The 22,280-nt window shown below is 32.5% G+C and overlaps 1 protein-coding gene across 15 annotated transcripts in view; it reads right to left on the reverse strand.

Annotated features, from left to right (window-relative positions):
* The window catches only part of ADGRL3 (adhesion G protein-coupled receptor L3), a 780,724-nt gene that overhangs the window by 79,875 nt on the left and 678,569 nt on the right, over positions 1 to 22,280 (reverse strand). For all 15 annotated transcript variants that reach the window (XM_075997934.1, XM_075997936.1, XM_075997926.1 and 12 more), the window contains 2 exons: positions 13,698 to 13,764; positions 11,733 to 11,824 (listed from right to left, as the gene is read on the reverse strand). In XM_075997934.1, coding sequence (XP_075854049.1) covers positions 11,733 to 11,824; positions 13,698 to 13,764 — 159 coding nt within the window. The remainder of the gene's footprint in view (positions 1 to 11,732; positions 11,825 to 13,697; positions 13,765 to 22,280) is intronic.

The following is a 22,280-nucleotide window of genomic DNA, read 5'->3' on the forward strand; positions in this document are numbered from 1 at the left end:
GAGTGGGATTCTATTGTCCAAGATGGTAAGTGACTGCAAGGAGATATAAAGCAATGAATTTGGACAAAACTGGTAAGAGTTGTAATATAAACTATTCCTTCTTTTCTTCTGACATTTTTGTAGACCCCTTAATCCAATCTCATTTTCTACCATTTCCCTTCCTCCCCCAAAATTACAGCCTGCCCTTTGGAACTCACAGTCCAAAAATCAACTAATTCCCTTACATCCTAGTCTTCATTTTTGGTTGTTTCTATATCTTACTGCTTTAAGTAGAATTGTCCTCTGCTCACAGTGCTTTCTTTCCCTGAACAGCACACAAACTCACGCTATTGATTCTTTCACATCTCTCCGGGGGTGAAAATACCACTGCCAATTCATTTCTCCACTGCGTTGAGGTTCTTGCCATGGGATATTTACTACCCTCCTCTATTCCTTCTTGTTTATATCTACTAACATCCCTAGACTATTTCTTCTTCTGTCTCACCACCTTGTTGCCAAACATCACCTGCTTCATGTTCATACTTTCCTTCTTGACCAGCCTAGTCCTATGAAATCTTACTTTCTTACAACCTTTTTCCTCTTCTATGATCTGAAAACACTCCAAATGTTGGGGTTGTTGAAAACTGCTGGAGAAAAACACAATGAAGATTGCTGAAGACATGCTAAATTCATGACAACAAATCTCTAATGACACTGAATCATGTCTGACATGCCAATAACACTTCCCCAGTACATGTGCCTTCCTGCTGTTCTCCATAAGGAATATTTCATATCATCCTTTAACCTGAAACTTCCTTCCCATTGCAACTCCTTCAGCTGTGTAGGGCCGATTTCCTTGAAAAAAGAGAAGCAATCTGACCATTGCAAGTGCACTGGTGCACCGTGCAGAACTCTCAGTTTCTTATACAGCTCCTGAACTCACTCCTCAGCTGCTGCTCTCTTCGATTCTTGGCTTCCATGACATAACGTTTTCACGTCTACCTCATCGACTTTTCTGAGTCACCTTTACCAGAACAACATTCTTCTTGGGTGGCTTCACTGAGTAATTCACTTTAAATACTAATAACTCCGAAATCTCTATCTCTAATCTTCACAAGATTGCTGTGACGTGAAGACCCCTGATAATAGTATTTTGCCAGCTAGATTTTATAGATCATATTTTAAAATATTAAAATAATCATAGGTTTTAATCACAGTTCCGTTAATGATTATTGTAATCCAGGCAATATCAGGATTTAAAGCTTCTTGGGTGTGCACTATAAATGATTTAACTGATATCTGCTGAAGTACAAATCTCTTAGAATTAAACCCATCTTAATATATTTATAGGTATGCATTATGATATGATAGCACGTATGGTAACGGTTAAGGAAATGGACTCTGAAGCCAGACTGTTGAACTCCTGGTTCTGGAGTTAACTAACTAGCTGTGAGGTCTTAAGGTGAGTTAATTAACCTCTCAGAAACCTGAATGGATTATTGCAAATATTAAATAAATTAACATATGTAAAGAACTTAGAATAGTGCCTAGTATACAGTAAAACTTGAATAAATTAACTATTTCACTTATTATTTGACACACTTTTTCCAAATAGGCACACCACTTAAAATCTCAAATTGGTGTTTAATCAAGTGTAGCAATTAAGACTTGATATGAGAGCAGAACCAGGGGTACCTGTCCTTTATTTCAGAATCTAAGACTAAAATTTTCCTTGCATTATGTGACTCAAAATACAATGTAATTTTTAACTTAAATTACTCACAAAATTTTAAATATCTCCAAGAAGCTTTTGAAACGTGGCTTGAATTAAATTTGGAAGACAGCCATTTGGCCTAACATCATTTATTCACTCTTTCATAACAACTTTAAAAATCAGCAAAATGTGGTCAATTTTCAGACAAGTTTATATACATGTAATCATTGTACTAACTAAATCCCCCAATTTAAAATAAGTCATATTATTTTAAAGAAAGCTATGTTAGAAAAACAAATGTATTTATAGTTGGTTCTGGTTATAATAACCAAGGCAAACTCTTTAAAGTCAAAATATTACATTATCAATGAGATTTCATGTGTATGCCACTCAGCCTTTGGTATAAATCATATTTTCCACCTAAGACTTTAAAGAACTATAACCTTAAGTAATAACTGGGTGAACATTGGCTTATGCGTTTTTTTAAAAATGATATGTTCCGAAATCATTAGAAAGTGATTTGCTAGAGTTCAAGACACGCTACCCCCAAATATGGATTCTAGGCATTTGAGAATATAGCAGAAGCAGGAAGGTCTCTTTGACCTTCCCCTCACCCTATTCCTCTAAAGCAGACCATAAAAGAATTCCCTTAACTTCCTCTTTGGAGTAGGTCATAAGATCCTCATTGCAGAGGTACTGTTCTGTACTCAAAAGAAAGGATCTTATCCTCTAAGACATAGAGATACCAAGAATACTCTGAACAAACAGACCTTACTAAATTCCCCGCAGTTTATTGCCATGAAATCATACCTTTGAGTACTCTAATCATATTTCTCCACATCTATCCACTTCTTCATCAAACTTACTATAAAAAATGTACAAATTTACCTGTTTCTTTACGTTTCTATTTCTGAAGGCTCCTCTGCCATGTAAAACTTATATTAAATAAATTTTTATACTTTTCTATTGTTAATTTGTCTTTTGTTGGGTATCAGCATGAATCTAGTGATGGCTAAGAAAGGAAAACTTTTCTTTGTTTACATTTAGAATCCATAGGTCAAAATCCCATTCCTTGTATAATTGTTTATGAGCTGAAACTACATTAAATGAAATACATTAAAAAGTTTATGAAGTTACTTTAGGATATTTTCAAGTTTCAACCATAGTGCATGAAATTCAATTTTGACAGCTGGGACTAAATAAGATATTGGTGAATATAAGTACCTGTTTTTGTACTTTTATTCAAAAAGTTTAAAATCAAAGGGGAATAAATAGCAATTACCTTTTAAAAGTGAACAAAAAGATAAAAACAGGTAGTTTTAAAAATTTTATCCCCTTCCAAATCATAATTCTATCCTTCCACTAAGTTTTAAAGGCCATAAATAAGCAATTCTAAACACTAGAGTGAGTTCTATCTCACAAAGAATGTGGAGACAGATGAATTACAATAATTAAATGTTCCCATTTTCATAACACTTCATTAAATTTTCATTATATAGATATATCCACAGTAGTATATTAACAATAGAATATTAAACTTGATTTTTTACAACTTTCTCTGAGCTTAGAGATATAGAAGGATGATTCTTTCAGGGCAATAACATTGTTAGATTGCTCTTTCACTAATATGTTTAGAGACATAAGACAAAGCATTTTTAATAAAATATTTTTATAAGAATACTATGTATTCAATATACCCACTTCTAAAAACTCAAGAGTACAGTGGTATAATAAAAATAAATGTTTGGTCTTTGTCTGATTCTTGGCACAGAGCTCCTAAAGGAATCTCCTGAGTGTCTTTTGTATACTAATGAGATGGCCCAGGGTACATATGTAGTGGAAGTAGACAGCTTCAGGATTCACTATACCAATTTTTTGCCATATCTGTATACCACTTTTCTGTTACTTTTAAAAAATATCTAACTTCTCATTGCTTAATACTATTTTAAAAGGAAATGTATAACTGCTATAAATAAAGAACCATTTGCTATTACAGAAAATAAAGATATATAAGATGAAATACATACCAAAAATAAATAAAACATAACACTGATGAAGACTAATAGTTTTTAAACCAGTCTAAGATAATTTTTATCACTTGGATTTTCATATACCTGTTCACTTCATTGAATAACTCATTAGTAACTCCAGCATAGAGCAATAGACTAACACAGAAATAAATTATTTTTCGAAAGACTAGGGCCATTTTTGTGTTTAATTGGCTGTTAAATGTTATCATGTGATATTCTTGCAAATTGAATGTTATCTCCCATGAGATTTTATAAATGTTTGGTAACTATCTTCATAGTCTAAAACAAGGGTTGGCAAACTATGACCTAAGGACCTCCCACCTTTGTATGGCTGCAAACTAAGAATAGTCTTTGCATTTCTAAATGACTGAAAAAAAAATAAGAATAACATTTCATAACACATGAAAATTATATGAAATTCAAATTTTAGTGTCCATAAATAAAGTGTTATTGAGATATAACCACAAAAAATAACACTAAATGCAAAAAATACACATTGATACATATACATACTGATGACTCTAAATTTTATCTCCAGCTTTCACCACTGCAACTTCCTATTCAACATCTGCACTGGAATGTCTAGTAGGTTATCTTATAAAAATAAGTTATCTGCTGTTCCACCCTCAAATGTGTTCCCTCCAGTTTTCCACATCTTAGTAAGAACAACTCACCCTTCTAGTACCCCGAACCAAAAACCCTGGAGTCACACTCCATTTTGTTCTCTTAGAGTCTAGTATATAAAATTATCAAATTCTGTAAGTTCTACCTTCAAAACATATCCAAAATTTTAGCACTTCTCATTTGTTGAATACATTAATGAATAAGGATAAAAATCAAATAAAAGTTGATACATTGAAATTAAATAAAGTATGTGAATAATATGGAACACAAATGTAATTTATTATCATTTTTCTCAGATTTCTTCCACTTTAATGAAAACTTGCACTTTCCTTTTGTGGGAGGGAAAACACATGGATAGCTTGTTTAGATTAATTTAGTTATCAAGCTTTCCCATAGTCTGACTGAACGTTTCTTATGGGAGACAAAGGCAATTTGAGTCTAAGCCCTATATAAAGAACGAAAGAGCTGCTAAATTTTTATGTTTTCATTATTAAAAAGAAATTTTTCCCTTAGGTAGTTTTCCAGGCTTTCTCATCCTTAGATGGCAATTGACTGTCCTATATTTGATACAAACCTAATTATTTATGGGAAAAGTGAAACTATAATTTGATTTCAAGATCAAGTACATAAGTGTTCCAAAGTGCTTATGGCAGTCATCCTTCAAACTGGTTTTCCCAAATGTCAGCTCCCAGTGTATGAAGTACATTGAATATAGTTATGCATAAAACACTGAATCCTAGAAACATCATATGGCAATTTTAATGCATTTTAAAGAAAAAGGAAAGCAGCCCTTTTATGTTTCATGCAATTGAAAACTACAGCTTAAAATGCATGATACAATGAGATTGGCAATAACACTTGCAGAATCACAGCTTTGTGAATCAGTGGCTGAAATTCCTTTTTCAAAGAAGTGATTGTTAAATGCTTTCAAATGCTAAAATTAAGGTAATCAGCAAAGGACTAACTACTATCCTAGGAAGGTCTTCACTTCTTTGAAGCAAATCTAGTGGTGTCATAACAACACACAGAGTTCCAAATAATGTAGGGTGGGTCGTATTACTCTTTAAATATACTTGGATCATTTATGATAATGTTATGGCACATTTTCAGTGATGTTTAACCGGCTATGCATGGTGGTTCACACGTGTAATCCTAGCACTCTGGGAGGCTGAGGCAGGAAGAGGTCAAGAGCTCAAGACCAGCCTGAACAAGAGTGAGATCCTGTCACTAGCAAAAGTAGAAAACATTAGCTTCATGTGGTGGCACACACCTGCAGCCCTCAGGAGGCTGAGGCAGGAGGTGAGCCCAGGAATTTGAGATTCAAGTGAGCTATAATCACACCACTGCACTCTACTTGGGGTGACAGAGCAAGACTCTTTCTCAGAATGAATGAATGCATGATGAATAAATAAACAACCAACCATAGACCAAAGAAATAGAGGAAGACTGAAAAAAATGGGATGACAGACAAATGACATTCATTTTCAAAACTCTCTTAAAAACTATTCTATCATATTACAATTAATAAATTAAGTCTCTTATTGGTTCTGACTAATTCCAAGAACTAAAGTGTTCATAGTGTGTATGGGCATTGGGCAGTATATTTGATTAAAAACATTTAGTAAAACACATCTTCGGTGTACTGTGTTGACCTCACAGTCTTTTTAGAAGAGATGTGACAATTTTTAAACACAGATTCTCTAAATATTTAAAATAATTAGAAATCTGTGAAATTTTCATTTTAATTTAATAGTTTTAGTGATGAAAGATAAACTATGAATAAAATCAATTATAGGGAGATATAAGCTAATATTTTTTAATTTGCATGGACTATTTTGAGCTTCCTTCTTAAAAACCCAAATCACTACTTCAATAATTTTTTTATCAGTAGCTAATATTTTAAGAAGAATGAGAAAGTCTTAAAAACATTTTCCTCAAAGCTCAGCTAGGAAACTCTGCAGTTGAACATTTTTATTAACTACAACTCAGAACTAGATTTACTGTTCTCATAAAGGCTCAAACTGTTTTTAGGTTATTGCTCTGCCTATAGTATAAAGATGACATAATTTAGAAAAGTAGGCTATATATATTTATATATGCATTAATATATAGTAATTATATGTAATATATTAATATAGATATATTAATACCTATTTTATTAATATATATCTATATATTATATTAATATATGTTGATACATCTATATATTATATTAATATATGTTGATACATCTATATATTATATTAATATATCTTAATATGTTAATATGAAGGAGAATTAAAGCATTAAAATATTTTTATGATTTCAAGAGATGTCAATTGCTATTCTGCCTTCATTTTTTTAGAACCCAACTACCCTTAATTCCATAGAGTACTGCTGTGATACTAATCAAGGTGAATATAATTCTGATTTAGTTGTTTATACCAACATTTAGAAACATTGCCCTCAAAGTAAAGGTTACCTTCTTAAGAAACAGAATGAGTTATGGATACTGGTGAGGTATTTTTCTATTAAGTCCTGAAGCTATCCAGAAGCTTTACACATGGCAAGTGTCAAAGCTCACTGTGGACACATTTTTTTCCCCCTCCAGAACTAATAACAGAACTTTTTATTTATTAATCAAATGAGCATTCCACCCCTGGAGCCAATTTTTTCATAATAGGATAAGTTTGGCTTAAAAAAATCATATCATGTATCTTATTAAATACCATATGGTAAAACAAAACAAAACAAAACAAAAACACTTAAATTCTAATGGGATTTTGATAGCGACTGAGCAAAGATTCACCATGGAAAAGCACAAATAGCCAAAGGCAGCAGGGTATTTTCAGAGTGGTTAAAAATAATCAAACCATCCTTCATGAGCACCAAATTATATGCTGTTTGCTTTACATATGATTACATTTAATTATCACAAAACTCTATAAAATAGATAAAATTATTCCCAATTCAGAGGAGAAACTGAGCCCCAGAGTCCTGATATAACTTGTCAAGGTCATGTAATCCTTACAAGACTAACAGAAATTCAAACCCAGGTGGTTCTGACACTCCCTTCTACAATTATGTCTTTCCATAGACAATTAGAGCTTAGGGAAGAAGGAAGGAAAGTGAAAGGTATTTCTTTAAATCATCTGACAAAGTGTTTGCTGATCCATCACTCACACAAAACCCAAGGAGAAAGACCAGAAATCAGAAAACATTGGCTAGGCAAAATCATAAGTCTATGTGCATGAGGCTGTCCGTGGCAAAGGAAAGCCTGGAAGATTCCATGTTCTCTCCAGATAGGCACCAATTTCCTTTCCTGGACCTCAAAGTCCCTCTTTTTATTCTTCAAAATAACTTGTGATATTATTAAACAAATTATTTTCAAAATAATTTGTTATTCAATATTTTTCAATAATAGAAGTGGTGGGTGATTACAAAAACTGCCGACTTATATTTCGCAGGTAAATGTCAAGAGTGCTCTAAAAGCTCCTCACAAATTAAAGTTTTACATGTCATAATACTTCAGCCATACTGTAAGTTAATTTTGTGCTGGGAACAATTAATAATAGTTTCATTCATATTTACCTATATTGTTTTTAATTAGGTTAGATCTTGCTATGATTATTATAAACTCCAATTACAATCTGTCAGAAACTCAACCAGAAAATTCCAATGATTGAAATTACTTCTTTCCTCTAAGTTTAATCACCTATTTTGATTAAAAAAAGAGACAAAGGACAAGCAAGCAAGCAGCCAATAGACATGTACTATTTAGTTTTAATTACTTGTTTTAGTTAAATCTGAGAATTGGCATACCTCATTTCCTTTTTAATCATGTTCCCTACAGCACTTTGCTGTATTCCTTATTATTTTTTCCAGAGTATTGTCATTACTATAGTAATAAGCCAGGCAAATAAATGTCGTGTATTAACACCAAAGGCGGTTTACTATGACGACTTTGCAGTAAATTTGGAATTAAAAATAATGAAGTTATTTTTTAAGATAATAAAATTAGTTAGAATGAGTAGGAGTCAGCCAGGCAGGGAGATACAGAAGAGAAAATAAATACAGAATCGAGATAAGACCGGAGGGAAAAGAGAGCTCGCCTAGAATGGCCAGATGGGCACAGGCATAAAAGAAGCTAAAGGAAGAAAACGGCAACGACATATGGAAGATGTAACGGCCTTTGTTGGGAGTCAGGACCTTAGTTTAAAAGTAATGGGATCTTCTGAAAGAGTTTGACCCAAAAGTTGCAATGATGAGATTTAAGTTTTCCAAGAGATCTCTCTAGCTGGTGATGGCAGGTGCAAGAATGGGGATGATGGGTAGAGAAGTCAGGAGACAACTGCAGTGATTCTGCGGAAAACGATGGTGGCTTAAAGAAAATGGCGACCATGGATACGGGGAGAAGCAAACACATTTTAGCTAAAGGAGACAGGTGTGTGAAAAAAAACATGTATAATAAAATCCAACAAATATTTGGTAAGTAAATGGATAAATTGTATTAGAAAGACACTGACTTCTAAAAGGCCTTCTATGGTGTGTTTTTTTCTTAATAAATCAAGTAAAGCAGCTATTCTTGTTCACAATTTTATAAAAATAAATCAAGAAAGTCTTATTTACTTTAATGCCTTCCTCCAAGTACTCAAAAAAAAAAAGATTTTCCATATAAATGATGCTTATACCTTTAAAACCAACACTCTCACATCACTCATACCATTTCAAAATATATATTCATACACATTTACAGATTTTTGTTCAAAAAATGGGATGCCAGATTTTATATTTTTCTTAATATTTATTATTATTAATTTTTTTCCTTATCAATTATGCCCTGCCAATTTCTTTATGATCTTTTCTTAAATAGTTAATATATTTTATCTAAAAAGAAATTTCTTTCAAGTTCTGGAAAGTACTAAGGAATATTTTCTTGGGATGTTGCTCCCATTATGTCTCTTCAACATGCCCCCTCATCCTGCAGAACATCATCTTTCCCACATCACTGAAGTGAGGAGGGAGAAATCCCTCAATTTCTTGCTCTACCCTGCTTCTTCCTGCATCACACCTATTCTTACTTATTTCATCCAGTCCCACTGGAAAAGGGTCCTCCTTCCTGGCTCCCTTTAGCTTAGTGGAAACATGTCTTTTCTAGAATCCAAGGTAGTAGAATTGCTCTAACATTGTTCTGGATCAAAGTCCCTACACATTCTTCAGGTCTTAACTATAATTCCTTTTTCCAATATTCTTACTTTCTCCGTCCCTGGTGCTTTTCCATCAGCATACCCATATTCATGATTCTTCCATTTTAAAACTCTCCTTTACCCTTTTTAACAACTACCTATTTTCGCTCATTCCCTTCCTGAATTTTTAAAAAAGCATCATCAAAGGCTGTTTATATTCCTCTGCTCATTTGATAGTTGTATGTGCCTCATTATTATACCCAGTTAAGAGATGCAAGGAAGACTCAGCAAGGTTAAATACTTTCCAAAGACTATAACCTAGGAAGCAGTTTAGACAGAATTCAAATCAAAATATCCTCATTTAAGGCTTTGTTGGCCTTTTAATATAAAACTTGATGGCATCAATGTCATTAGATGTAATTGACTTTTGTGTGTTTGTTTTTCTAACCAGTAATATCATAATGATTTAACCCACATTACCTAAAGAAGTATATATGAGTAATAGGCAAACAAACTCATCTTTTAAAATATGTGGCAGTACTAAGTACAAGTTATAAAGTTAAAGGTAAGCAAAAGTCTTTACCTTTGCTGAACTGGCTCAAAACAGTTTAAAGATTGCCTAAAAGGTATACTTGAAAAATAGGACAAAGAATAATTTTTTTTTCTAATTTTGAACCTGGTAAAAGATGTTATATAAAGTTTTATTCATTCACTTCTGATAGTATTTTAAATGCATGACATAAATAATAAAGTATTACTTGTGTTTTATTTTATACTACAGAATAATAGGTAAAGATGTAATAAAGTATAAGTATAAATATGATAAATACATTTTATGGCCTGCTTAATTTATCCAAATTCAATTTCATCAGAAACAAACAGTCTAAGGAACTAACACTTTATTTTAGATGAAAAGATTAATTATACATAATTCAACAATACGATGACTATTATCTCAACTATAGTAAATGATTTCTAGTTTCTTCTACTATAGTTCTATTTTTCTAATACCTTGAATATTCTTTTTATTTAACTTAGATAAATTATTACTTCAACAAAATTAACTACCTAAAGTCAATACATCTTTGCACTAAAGTGTTTAATATATGACTTTATTCTGTAAGCATTCATTGAGTGCCTACTATGGGCCAGGAACTGTGTAAAGCACTGAATGTAGAAAGATGGAATATGGGTGACATAGCTGCTGTCTGAGATCCTTCAAGGAGAATGTCAGCAGCATGTAAAAGTCACAGGTGACCTCATGAAACTTCTGAAAGTACATTTATTTAAATAAAAAAAATTAATGGATTTAACACACAGCATATGCAAATTATATGAAAATGCAATTTAATAATCATATATATTAAGACTAATGTGCATCTCAACATTACTATCTTTCTCAAATATCAAACACACTAACAATAAATTTTTGGTTATATCAAAAGGAATGCAATATTTTTTTCAGAAAGTGTAAATTAGTTACTTTCTTGCCTACATAAAAAGCACCACTAGTGTTGAAAAATAACGTGAATATTTTCATATCTCTCAATGGTAGGGCTTTCTGAGCATACAAAAGTAGAACTTGGGTTAAAGAACAAATATGGAAAGTTAAAAGATGATGGAAGAGACAGAGACTTCTGGAGAGATTTACCTCCCCAGAAGGTTCAGTGTTAATATGTCAAAGGGGATATAAAACTTGTAGCCATATATTTATATTACAAAGTATCTGTTTACATTAGGGAAGTTTCCCTACTGAAAAGGGCTGCTGTGTAATAGCTCCTAATGCCCACATTCACAGATTCAGGGTTCCTCTTCTAGTACTTGTGGATGCTCCCCTCTGGCTCTCATCATGTTGCTCTTAAGGGAGAGATGGGGTGCAAGAACCTGATGTAGTTATCGCTCTAAGAAATAACAATCTGTCCCACCCAGAAACTTTGTGTTTGCTTTTAGGACAAAATGAATATAGATATTTAAAACTTAACATATTTTCAATTAGGTTTAGGAGAAAAAAAGTGTCCTTGAAGACAGAACTTTATATTATACTTATTTTGAGGCAGATCAATTCACCTCAATAGTCAATAAGTGATCTTATTCAGCAAAGACAATATATTCATCTTCTTTATCACTTTATCCTAAGATGTAGATACAAATCAAAAGTGAGGGTAGTATAGAGTACAAATGTAAGACAACCTACGAAAAACAAAAATAAAAATCACTTACTTGATATTATCAAGGCAGCCTGATTCAGGTTTCAGTATGGCAGTATGATGAAACATTTTATACAAAGCAATCCCAAGGAAGATTACATTAAGCTGGAATGCAAAAAGGTAGCATTATGTAGTATAATTGGAGTAGGAAAAAAAGCAAGTCTATTCTCTGTAATAGATGAGTTGTTCTGGGAAATTAGCTCTCACTACACTTTTAAAGGAATTGGATCACAGATGACTGCCTGGTGTTTAGTAAAGGCAAAAAGCCAGTTTGGGGAATTGGGATACCACTGAGTTACAAAGCTCAGCTATGCCAAATCATACAAATACAAAATCGGCAGCAGTTGGAATGATGCTATGGAAATTTTGAAACAACTCAAAGTCCACTGTATGTTTAAAAAAAAACAAAAACAAAAACAAGAAACAATAATTTTTCTTGGTGTATTATTATTTCTACATTCTGAACATGGCTCCAAATTTATTGCTTAGGGATACATTTTTAAATACACTAGAAACACACAAATACTAAATTTAATATATTTTTGAATAACTAGTTCAAAAAGATTATAAAATGTTGGTTAAATTCTGATGCTACAACAAACTAATAAACTAGTATTAAAGTAGAGGATATCCCCAATGGCATTGTTATATTAATAAAACCAGAGAAAGCATATGATTTAAAACAAAACATAAAGCACCAGTGTAAATTCTATATACTACATATATGTATGCTGTATAGTAAACCACATATTGAATTGCCCTTTGCCACCTAATTAATTTATATTTTTCACAATTTTGGATTAGTGGGGTCTAGGAAAATCCAACTAAAAGCCCCATTGAGATTCTCTCAATAATACAAATTCATAATCCTTTATCAATCATCTCCAAATCCAAACAGTCTGCAAGTTTTTAAAACAGTGAAAGTTTAAAAAAGAATCTATTTAGTGGCCAAAAGATCTATTCTGAACTAAATTCATTTGGTGGGGAAAGCTGATTTGAATTAATACAAGGCTATCCATTGTCTTTATTCTACTTACTCTTATCTTTCCTATTTCTTTTCTTTTCTTTTTTTTTCTTTTTCTTTTTTTCCTGCTGAAATACTGCTGTGTTTGGTTACAGAGTGCTGCCTAGTCCCAACTGTGAGTACTGGTTGATGTGTTTGATTTGGTGTAACTGCCTGTTCCCCATTGGCAACATTATATATTATGCAGTATTTGTGCCATATTACCATTCTAAAGTATAAAAAGTATAAAAATTTTCTAAATTACAAAATACACCTGGCCCCAAGGATTTCAGATAAGAATTTATAGATCTATATTTTATTTAAAGTCAAGCAGCTAACATTTTATTCAAAAAATGGATAGTAACTTTGTAATTTAAAAATGATATGTAAACAATGTTACTAAAATTTTTATCTTAATCAGAATAATCCATTTTCAAAATCAAGATATTATGCATTTAAAAGTAAAAAAGGAAGCATGATTCCAGAATGCATGCCTAATTTGTTAGTGCCATTCTCAAGTGAAATCCTTTTAAATTTCAATGCTTTCAAGGTTTATATTTAAAAAAAAAAAATACCCTGAAGGAACACTAAGGTGTTTTCCCATCTTTCCAATTCTTGTCCATTCCCAAATTATCCAAAAGAAAAAGAATGGAAATATACTGTTGTCAAACTTAATGTCATCACTGTTCAAATATCTACAAAACCAAATGGATTATGTTGGATGGGAACCCTGAGTAGCCAGAACATCGCATAAAGTCTTGCAAATGCATGTTTTCTTCTCCCACCAGCTTTGATTAACTATTTTACAACATAAAAGTAGACTATAATGAGTGTCTAATTGCTTGAATTATGTAGGGTCAAAAAACTACATGCTTCCCCCGAATTAACCTATGTAAATTTAAGATAGTCAATACGGGGATAGTGAAAGTTTTATTTCTTGACCTGGGAAACACATAGTTAATTAGGAGTTCTTACCATAATTATCAAGGTCGCTGGTCCTATAAAACTCCAAATGAAGTAGGTGTCAAGTCGGAGCCAACATCTGCAATGAAACACAAGGGAGAGAAGGCATTCAAGGACTGGGTACAGGACATACATCAAGAGTGAGCGAGTGACAGAGAAGAATGTGAGCTGCAAAGCATTCCACTGGGAGACAGGAAATATTACATTGCTTGTTCATTTAAATGCTGAATTATGTGCCCAATTTCTGACAGCGCTATTGATGGAGTAAGATAATTACCCCTGGAGGAAGCAGGAAAAAAAAAATGGCACTGGCCCTATCTCCTAAGGCCTCTTGTGTCTATCATAGAAACCTTAAAAAAAGGAAAAAGAAAGAAAGCAACGGCCATACATGTAGCCATTAAATAGAGTAGCTTTAAGCTATCCTTTTCTCTCCAATTACGGTGCTACATAACCTGTCTATCAGCTGTCAGCCAAAGTGACATTTCCCGTCAAGAAGATCTGAGGAAATTCAGTACAAAGAAGAAATAAATTTGGTATCAGAAGACTGAAGTTTAATTAGGTTGGGCAGCCAACCTTTGAGAGTTCTGGAGTCTAAAAAGGTGCATTGTTACTGCTCGTACTTCTGGGGTTGCAAATGATCCTTAGCATCCTATGAAGTTGATTCATGATTCAAAAGTAAATTATTAATCACTTAATTTCAGCTACATTTAATACTCCCCCGATTCATAAAGCCTCTGGGAAATTACATTTTCATTCCTCAGGATGACAGGAAGACAAAATGGAAGTGACTAGTTAGGAGAAAGATTAATGTAAATTTTGAACAAATTACATTTGATGTTAAAAATAATATTGTCAATTATTTGCCATTTTACTATATTTGAGGCATAATTAATTAAAAAGAAAACATCCCCACTGGTCTATATTCAAGAGTGGCTTGCTATGTGGTCTAAGCCTGCAAATCCTAAGTACTTAAATATTTCTGTGATTATAAAATTGTTACTTAAATCTAAGCAATAATGGAATAACAGAACAGCTCTTAAGAAAGGAATTTATAAATGTCTATCAATAAAGGGATGGATAAATAAAATATGTTCTCTTCATATGATGAAATGTTATAAAACAGTTAAAAAGAAGGAAGTAGATCTACATATATCAATAGGATAAATCAAAAATCAAAGTTGAGTAAAGGTGGTGATGGATCTATACTATAAATATATCAAAAATATATATACAATATGGTGTATATATGTTATACATATATTAAAAACCACGCATTTAAGACAATACTTTCTGTGTTTGATGGATGTGTATGTATATTTTTGTATATATATTTTATATATTTTCATATATATATATATATGAAAAAAAATTCACTAAACTCAGGTTAGTGGTTGCCTCTCACATGAGAGTATAGAAGACCAGAAGTGGACCAACGGGCTTAGCCACGGTTTTATTCCAGTAATCACTGAAAACAAATATACTAAAGTGATAACAGTTTTAACATCTGAGTGATGGAGGCAGTGATGTTTATTATGGTTTTTGCCTTTCTTTACCTTTCACTTTTAATTTTTTTTAAAGAGTTCAAGAGCGAGGTTTTAAAGCAAAAATAAATAAATAAATAAATAAAAGAAGAAGAAGAAAGAAAAGAAAAAAACAAAAAACAAAACCAAAAACCAGTTCCCTGCAAAAAATTTAAAAATCACAAAGTGTGGCTGCCTTCTATCAAGTTAAATACATGCAAACTAATTCAATGGAAGTATAATAGGCACTCCAATAAGAAACTGACTACAAGTTTATATTTTTTATATAGACAATTTTTCTTTATTCAAAGTAATCATAATAATTCTGTTTGGGCAAAAAAAAACAACGCCATTAGCAAAGCACTCAATGTTTAGTTATTAGCTATTAGTTTGAGTAATTAGTATCCTTTTCTTGTGTTGTTCAAAAAATTTCATCATAGAAAATAGGAGTGTGTGGTTACCTATAAACACAGAGAACTCAATGTTGACCATTGTCTCTCTTCTTACCATAGGCTAGAATTTGCCACCACCCTAATATGGTCTGTGTGTGTGTGTGTGTGTGTGTGTGTGTGTGTGTGTGTGTGAGAGAGAGAGAGAGAGAGAGAGAGAGAGAGAGAGAGAGAGAGAGAGAGAGAGAGACAGAGAGAGAGAGAGAGAGAGAGAGAAGTGCAAGAAAAATTTTCATGTGTTTCTCTGGGTTCTGAACAAAGATCTTATTCTCCCTCAGGGTAAAAATAATAAATGACAAAGCATGGACATTTCCCATCTCACACACACACTCCTGCATCCCAGGAAAGTTGCTGAAATTACAGCAATATGATATGATACTAATAATACATTTAAGAATGGCTGTTAATAGCATAGCTCTTGTTGTTTTGTAGGTCAAACAAGTTCTTGAGAGCTAATCTGAGAACTAAAACACATTTTCAGCATATTTTGATAGGAAAATGTGCTTCAAGATCTTCTAAGATTATTATTTTACAGATTAAGGACATCCTATACAAACACCTTTAATGACATTATTAATGGTTGTCTTGAACTAAGGAAATTTTTAAAATTTTAAATAATCTCACCAAATGCTCTGTTAAAATAAAATGTCGTTCAATTATAGCCTTACAAATCTTTATGTTTTTGAAAACTGTCTTCACTTAGCCAATGTTTTATTTGGAAATGTGTTTTTGGGATAATGATCTCCTCTAAATGTGAAAGGTCAATTAGAAATTATTAGTTTCATTCTTTAAGAAAGTTTTTAATATCTATTTGGTAAAACAGATTTGAATCCCCTTTGGAATTGAACCATGAAAGAGGTAGCATGAAGCTTGTAAAATGTACTGAGTAAATGAACCCCTCCATGTAGGGCTGCTCAGGCTTTACTATCTTCTGGAAGGCTATGTGGCAAGAATCCCTTACTAATTTGATTGCCATATGGCCATACCTGCTGTTGTTTTTGGCCACATGCTGGCTTTTTCAAAGCTTTCTGTATTTCCTCCTTTTCCCATTAAGTACCTTAAAAATTAGCATGATTCCTGCCCCTGATTCACAGTGGCAATGTTGAAACAATTCAGTCTGGCTTTAAGGTGAAAAGAATATTACGTGGGATGCACACATACATGCCTGTGCACCTAACCCACCTCATAGCATTCTGAGTCTGGCCATTCAGTGTCATTTGGATACAGCGTAAAACTACTGGTTAAGGGGAGACCAGGTCAGATTAATGAGACAAATGCTAGAGAAACAATTTATCATACTAAACCCAATAAAGGCCAGCCTGCAAATGGCTTGATAGAACCACTATTGAAAAATATGATTTATCTGAGCATTGCCTTTATCCACCAACAACATTTATTTTCTGGCATTTGTAATTCTGATAGGTCAATTTCATATTTAATTTTTAAGATATCTCAATTTCTTTGTTGAAAATGAACTTTAATCATGTGTGTATAATCTATACATTATGTTGATAGAAGTACCGTGACAAAAGACATGACTTAGGGTTGAGAAAGCAAGTTCGTTCTGACTACATTACATGTGTATTTCAATCAATACTAAAAATCTTTTGATACCAGATATATTCTGCAATTCAAAGAAACACTTGTGATACACTGCAAACTTTGACTTTCCTTTTGTAAAAAATATTATCTAATACAAATGTCATTGACATTCTTTTTGTAGAATATTTTTTGCAAATAATAATAGCAACATATATTGTTAGAGATATGAATTCTTACTGAATTAATACAAGTTTATTTGTTTCAGAATTCTAAAGAACTGGTGCTAATCCACAAGAATAAATGGTCTGAATTATTTTATTCTAAAATATAAGAAACATCATTATAAATTAAGAATAAAAGTATGGATATCCCATGAAAAATGTCAATTACCCATCCAACAAGTACTATCTTCATGTTTCCTCATAAAAGAAAAAATAAAATAATAAATCAAATGTATTTCTCAACACAGGATAAATTAATTTCTCAAAATAGAATGGAAAAATCATACTTCTAAAATTTATCTTCTATTGCTAAACTACTCACCATTTTATTATTATCAGTCATTTTGAATAGGCATGAGTCTGTATTTAGATAAACAGTAAAGTCAATTACCCAATATCCATAAATGTCACCCAAAACATATGTTTTACAATGGTTTAAGATACTAATTAATAACACTATCAAAGTGTAGTTCTTTATTCAAAGTTAGCATGTTTAATGTAGTGTCATTAAGATACTTTGGGATATTATGTTCTATTACTGGTTTAATTCAGTCTTACCAAAGTATTATAGATGTCTATTAACCAAAGTCTTTTGAAGTAATGTTAATTAACAATGGTTTCTGCTTCATTTTCCACAATACGCTAAATCACAGACTAAACTCTTCGTGGTGAGTATTAAATGTAACCAGTAAACAAAATCTAGCTACTCTGAGACCATAAAGTTCCAAAGCTTAATTATATCAGGTCATTTATGAGAATTTTTAAACTGTATAATATGCATCCCTGGCCAGGCGCGGTGGCTCACGCCTGTAATCCTAGCACTCTGGGAGGCCGAGGCAGGCAGATTGCTCGAGGTCAGGAGTTTGAGACCAGCCTGAGCAAGAGCGAGACCTCATCTCTACTAGAAATAGAAAGAAATTAATTGGCCAACTAATATATATAGAAAAAATTAGCCGGGCATGGTGGCGCATGCCTGTAGTCCCAGCTACTTGGGAGGCTGAGGTAGCAAGATTGCTTGAGCCCAGGAGTTTGAGATTACTGTGAGCTAGGCTGATGCCACGGAACTCACTCTAGCCTGGGCAACAAAGCGAGACTCTGTCTCAAAATATATAAATAAATTAATTAATTAATTAAAATAAAATAAAATAAAATATGCATCCTTTTCTCTGTAACATATGCTGATAGCTCTGTATTTGTTATATATGTATATGTATATACACACATACATATATATATATATATATATATATATATCTGGCAAGGTTGAGAGCTAAGAGAGGAATAATGAGAAACAGGGCAGGAAAGGACAACAATGAGAAGGACAGATACATACTTCAAGCACAGTAAAACTAGCTCTAAACTCATTGCGTCATATGTTTGTTAAGGATTTCTACAATGCAATTTTCATCATAGCACACTCACACATCTAATCTTGAAACACTTTGCAAGCAAAGGTATGAATTAGAGAAAAAGGCTCACAGAGTGATGCAGGCAGGCATGGAATACAATCGGGGTAGTCAAGACTAGCACCTGTGGTTCAGCTACAGTTTTGGATCTTAGAATTAAGAATGAGCATTAATACATCAAATATAGGTTGTGCTGTCTTTATGTTCTCAACATGTCATTTTTCACAAAAAGGTTTCACTATATCTCCAGCAAAATACATCCTACATTCTTATGATGCACTACACAGGTAAGGACAGCACTATCTGTTATAATTTATTGATATTACTCAATGTTGGAGTAATTCCCATGTTCTCACCTTGCTTAAGTTAATAGGAGATGATATCATAAAAATTGTAATCACCACTTTATTAAATGGTTGCTTTTAAATACAATTTATTTTATAATTAAAACAATGTTGCTGATCATGGAGTTTGTATTTCTTTGTTTTCGTTACCCAAATAATAGTACCAATTCTAATAAATAGTTCTAATTTAATAAATGTTTATATATTCCAGACACTTTATATACATACTCCCATACATATCAACATGCACACACATACGTGTATGTACGTGTTTATACACATATACACATACGGTTTAAAATACCACAATAGTCCCTTCAGGGTACTTATCAGAGCCTTCACTTTAGAGGTTAGGAAAGTGAAACTAGGTAAACTAAAAATGACTTGCCCACAGCCACAGACGTAATAAATAGTTGAGCTTGAATTTTATTCTAGTCTACCTGACTCCAAAGTCCCTGTGGCTACTGAATGTTTCTCCATGAGAATAAAGATATAAGTGACAAAACAAATAAAACTATAGTTTAGTTGATAATTATAAATTCTCAATGAGAGGATGAGAAATGTATATGCTATATATAATGCACAGGTTATTGAAACATGTCTCAAGTAAAAAGATCTTTCCAACTATATGGTCCTCTCTTGATGGCAGTAAAAATTGTATTATTAAGCAGCTTTATCGCAATACAACTGCGTATCATAAGTCACTCATTTAAAGTGTATAAATTGCTTTTAGTACATATAAGAGTTGTGAAACTATCAGCATAATCTAATTTTACATTTCCACTGCACCAGAAGGAAACCCTATACCAATCGACAATCACTCCCCTATGTCTGCACTCCCATTGCCCTACGATGGTCCCCTCACTCTCTCCCCAGTCCTAGAAACCACTGTACTTTCTGTCTTTAAAGATTTGCCTATTCTGGACATTTTATATAAATAAGAACACATACCATACAGTCTTTTACGATTGGCTTCTTTAAAATAATAGATTTAAGGTTTATCCATTTTGTAGCATGTACTTAATACTTAAATTTTATTAATTAATACTTCAGTTTTATTGCCAAAAATATCCCATCACATAGATATTATCACATTTAGAAAATCTTTTTATCATTTGATGAGCATTGGCCATTTATGTTTGCCGGGAGTTCCTACTTTTTGGCCAACACAAATAATGCTGCTATGAACACTGAATGCTTGTATACAAGTTTCTATGCTGACCTATGTTTTCATTTTTCTAGGGTAAGTACTTAGGAGTGGAATTGCTGGGTCATATTGTAACTATGTTCAACGTCTTGAAGACCTGCCAAACTACTTTCTCTAGTAGCTAGCTATACCATTTTACACCATCACCAGCAATACATGAGAGTTCCAAGTTTCCACATTGTCAACAACATTTGTTGTTATGTGACTTTTATTACAGCCATCCTGGTGAACAAAGTCATGATCTATTATAAAGGGACCTCTAGATGTATAATGATAGCTGAGGAAGTTATCATACTTCCTTGGTTCCAGTAAGAACTCACGTCTAATATTTAAGTTCAACATTTCATTGCATTTTGCAAATAACAAGACAGCAGCCGGATGATCTCTAATATAACTCTGATATGGCTAACGTGTTAACAGAAAAATTGTATTCAACCTGGAATTCTTATGTAGAATGATAATTTATTTAATTATAGTGTTTCTGGTTGATAAAACAATGACACAATTAACTCTCAGTCTCAACTGTACATACACATAAAACAAGTACTTGGCCTTTCATAAAATAACATATAAACATACACATGCACTTTCCAAACACATTGAATGATTATGATAGGTCAATGAAAAATACTTCTTCATTATCTATACTATTTCCCACTGGCCGAGCTACAGTCAGACATACCTGGTGAGAGTATTCCAGTGAGGCAGATGCCTAATGCCAATAAAATTTCATAAGTAAGTATATTTTATAACATCATATAATTGCTTAAAAAATACTCCAAATGAAAATATAATTTCTTTTGAGTGGGTTGAAATGTCTAGAAATTGTGAACAAATGTATTAAATAAATCTGTGCATATAACTTGGTGATACTATCAAGTTCAATGTTCCTTGGCTAAGATCTTTCTTGAATAATACTATAATCCAGTATTTTAAAAAAAATCAATAATCACTTTTCTACCCAAATGATTATGCTGGTTAGATAATGAAGTGAAAATAAAGAAATTTGGGGGCCTTTAGCTAACAGTGATGCTCTTAAGCTGGAGAGCTAGGGAGACAAATGTAAGATTTAATAGATGATTTATAACAATTTTCAGATCATAAAATTTGATTTCAATTATTTTTAAGAGCTCGGCTATTCTTCTAGTACTCAAGAATGTTCTGATCGATTATAATGTTCAGGACTTAATCCACGTCTTTTAGAAACCCATTATCAATTTTCTAGCTTAGATTTTCTCCCTTAAGCAATTCTCTGGGCTTAGTTCCCTCCCTCCACCTGGCATCCACTTCTAATGCCTTCTTGCAATCAACCCAGATAGTAACCACTCTTTTTTAATTGTATACATGAGATTGTGAGGAAAATGCTATAAATTACTAATGCGATTTTTTTTCTTTAAATAAAAATAAACTGTTCAAATAGTTTGCAATTTTTGGTAATATTGCAGTAATTAAAGTTTAAATGAACTGATTAGTTTCAGGTCAGAAAACCTAAGTATTTAGTACTAGATTTCCAAATCTTTCCTATTTGAATTATTGTTAAGTCAATACCAGCCTTTGCTACAATTTTCTTCTGATAGTATCATACTGGATGGCTTTGCTCAATGTCCACATGAACAACAGTATGAGAGGCAAAAAGAAGATACAAAGAGAGAGATGAAATGGAAATAAATGCCTACGATTAACAGTGCAATTTAGACCTGTGGTTCATTAGCAGAAAGTTATTTTCTTAAAAAAACACTATTGGTATTTCAGATGGATTGTTTAAATGTCTGATTATTATGACCACATAATTATTCCAAGTACATTCTTGAGTATAATGTCAGTACAGATAAAAAGGTTTCGTTAAACAAACCTCAAAAAGTAATGACTCTCTTACAAACACTGCAAATTGATGGCAAACTAAGCA

This window comes from Microcebus murinus, chromosome 26 (assembly GCF_040939455.1).
Source record: "Microcebus murinus isolate Inina chromosome 26, M.murinus_Inina_mat1.0, whole genome shotgun sequence".
Taxonomy (NCBI): domain Eukaryota; kingdom Metazoa; phylum Chordata; class Mammalia; order Primates; family Cheirogaleidae; genus Microcebus; species Microcebus murinus.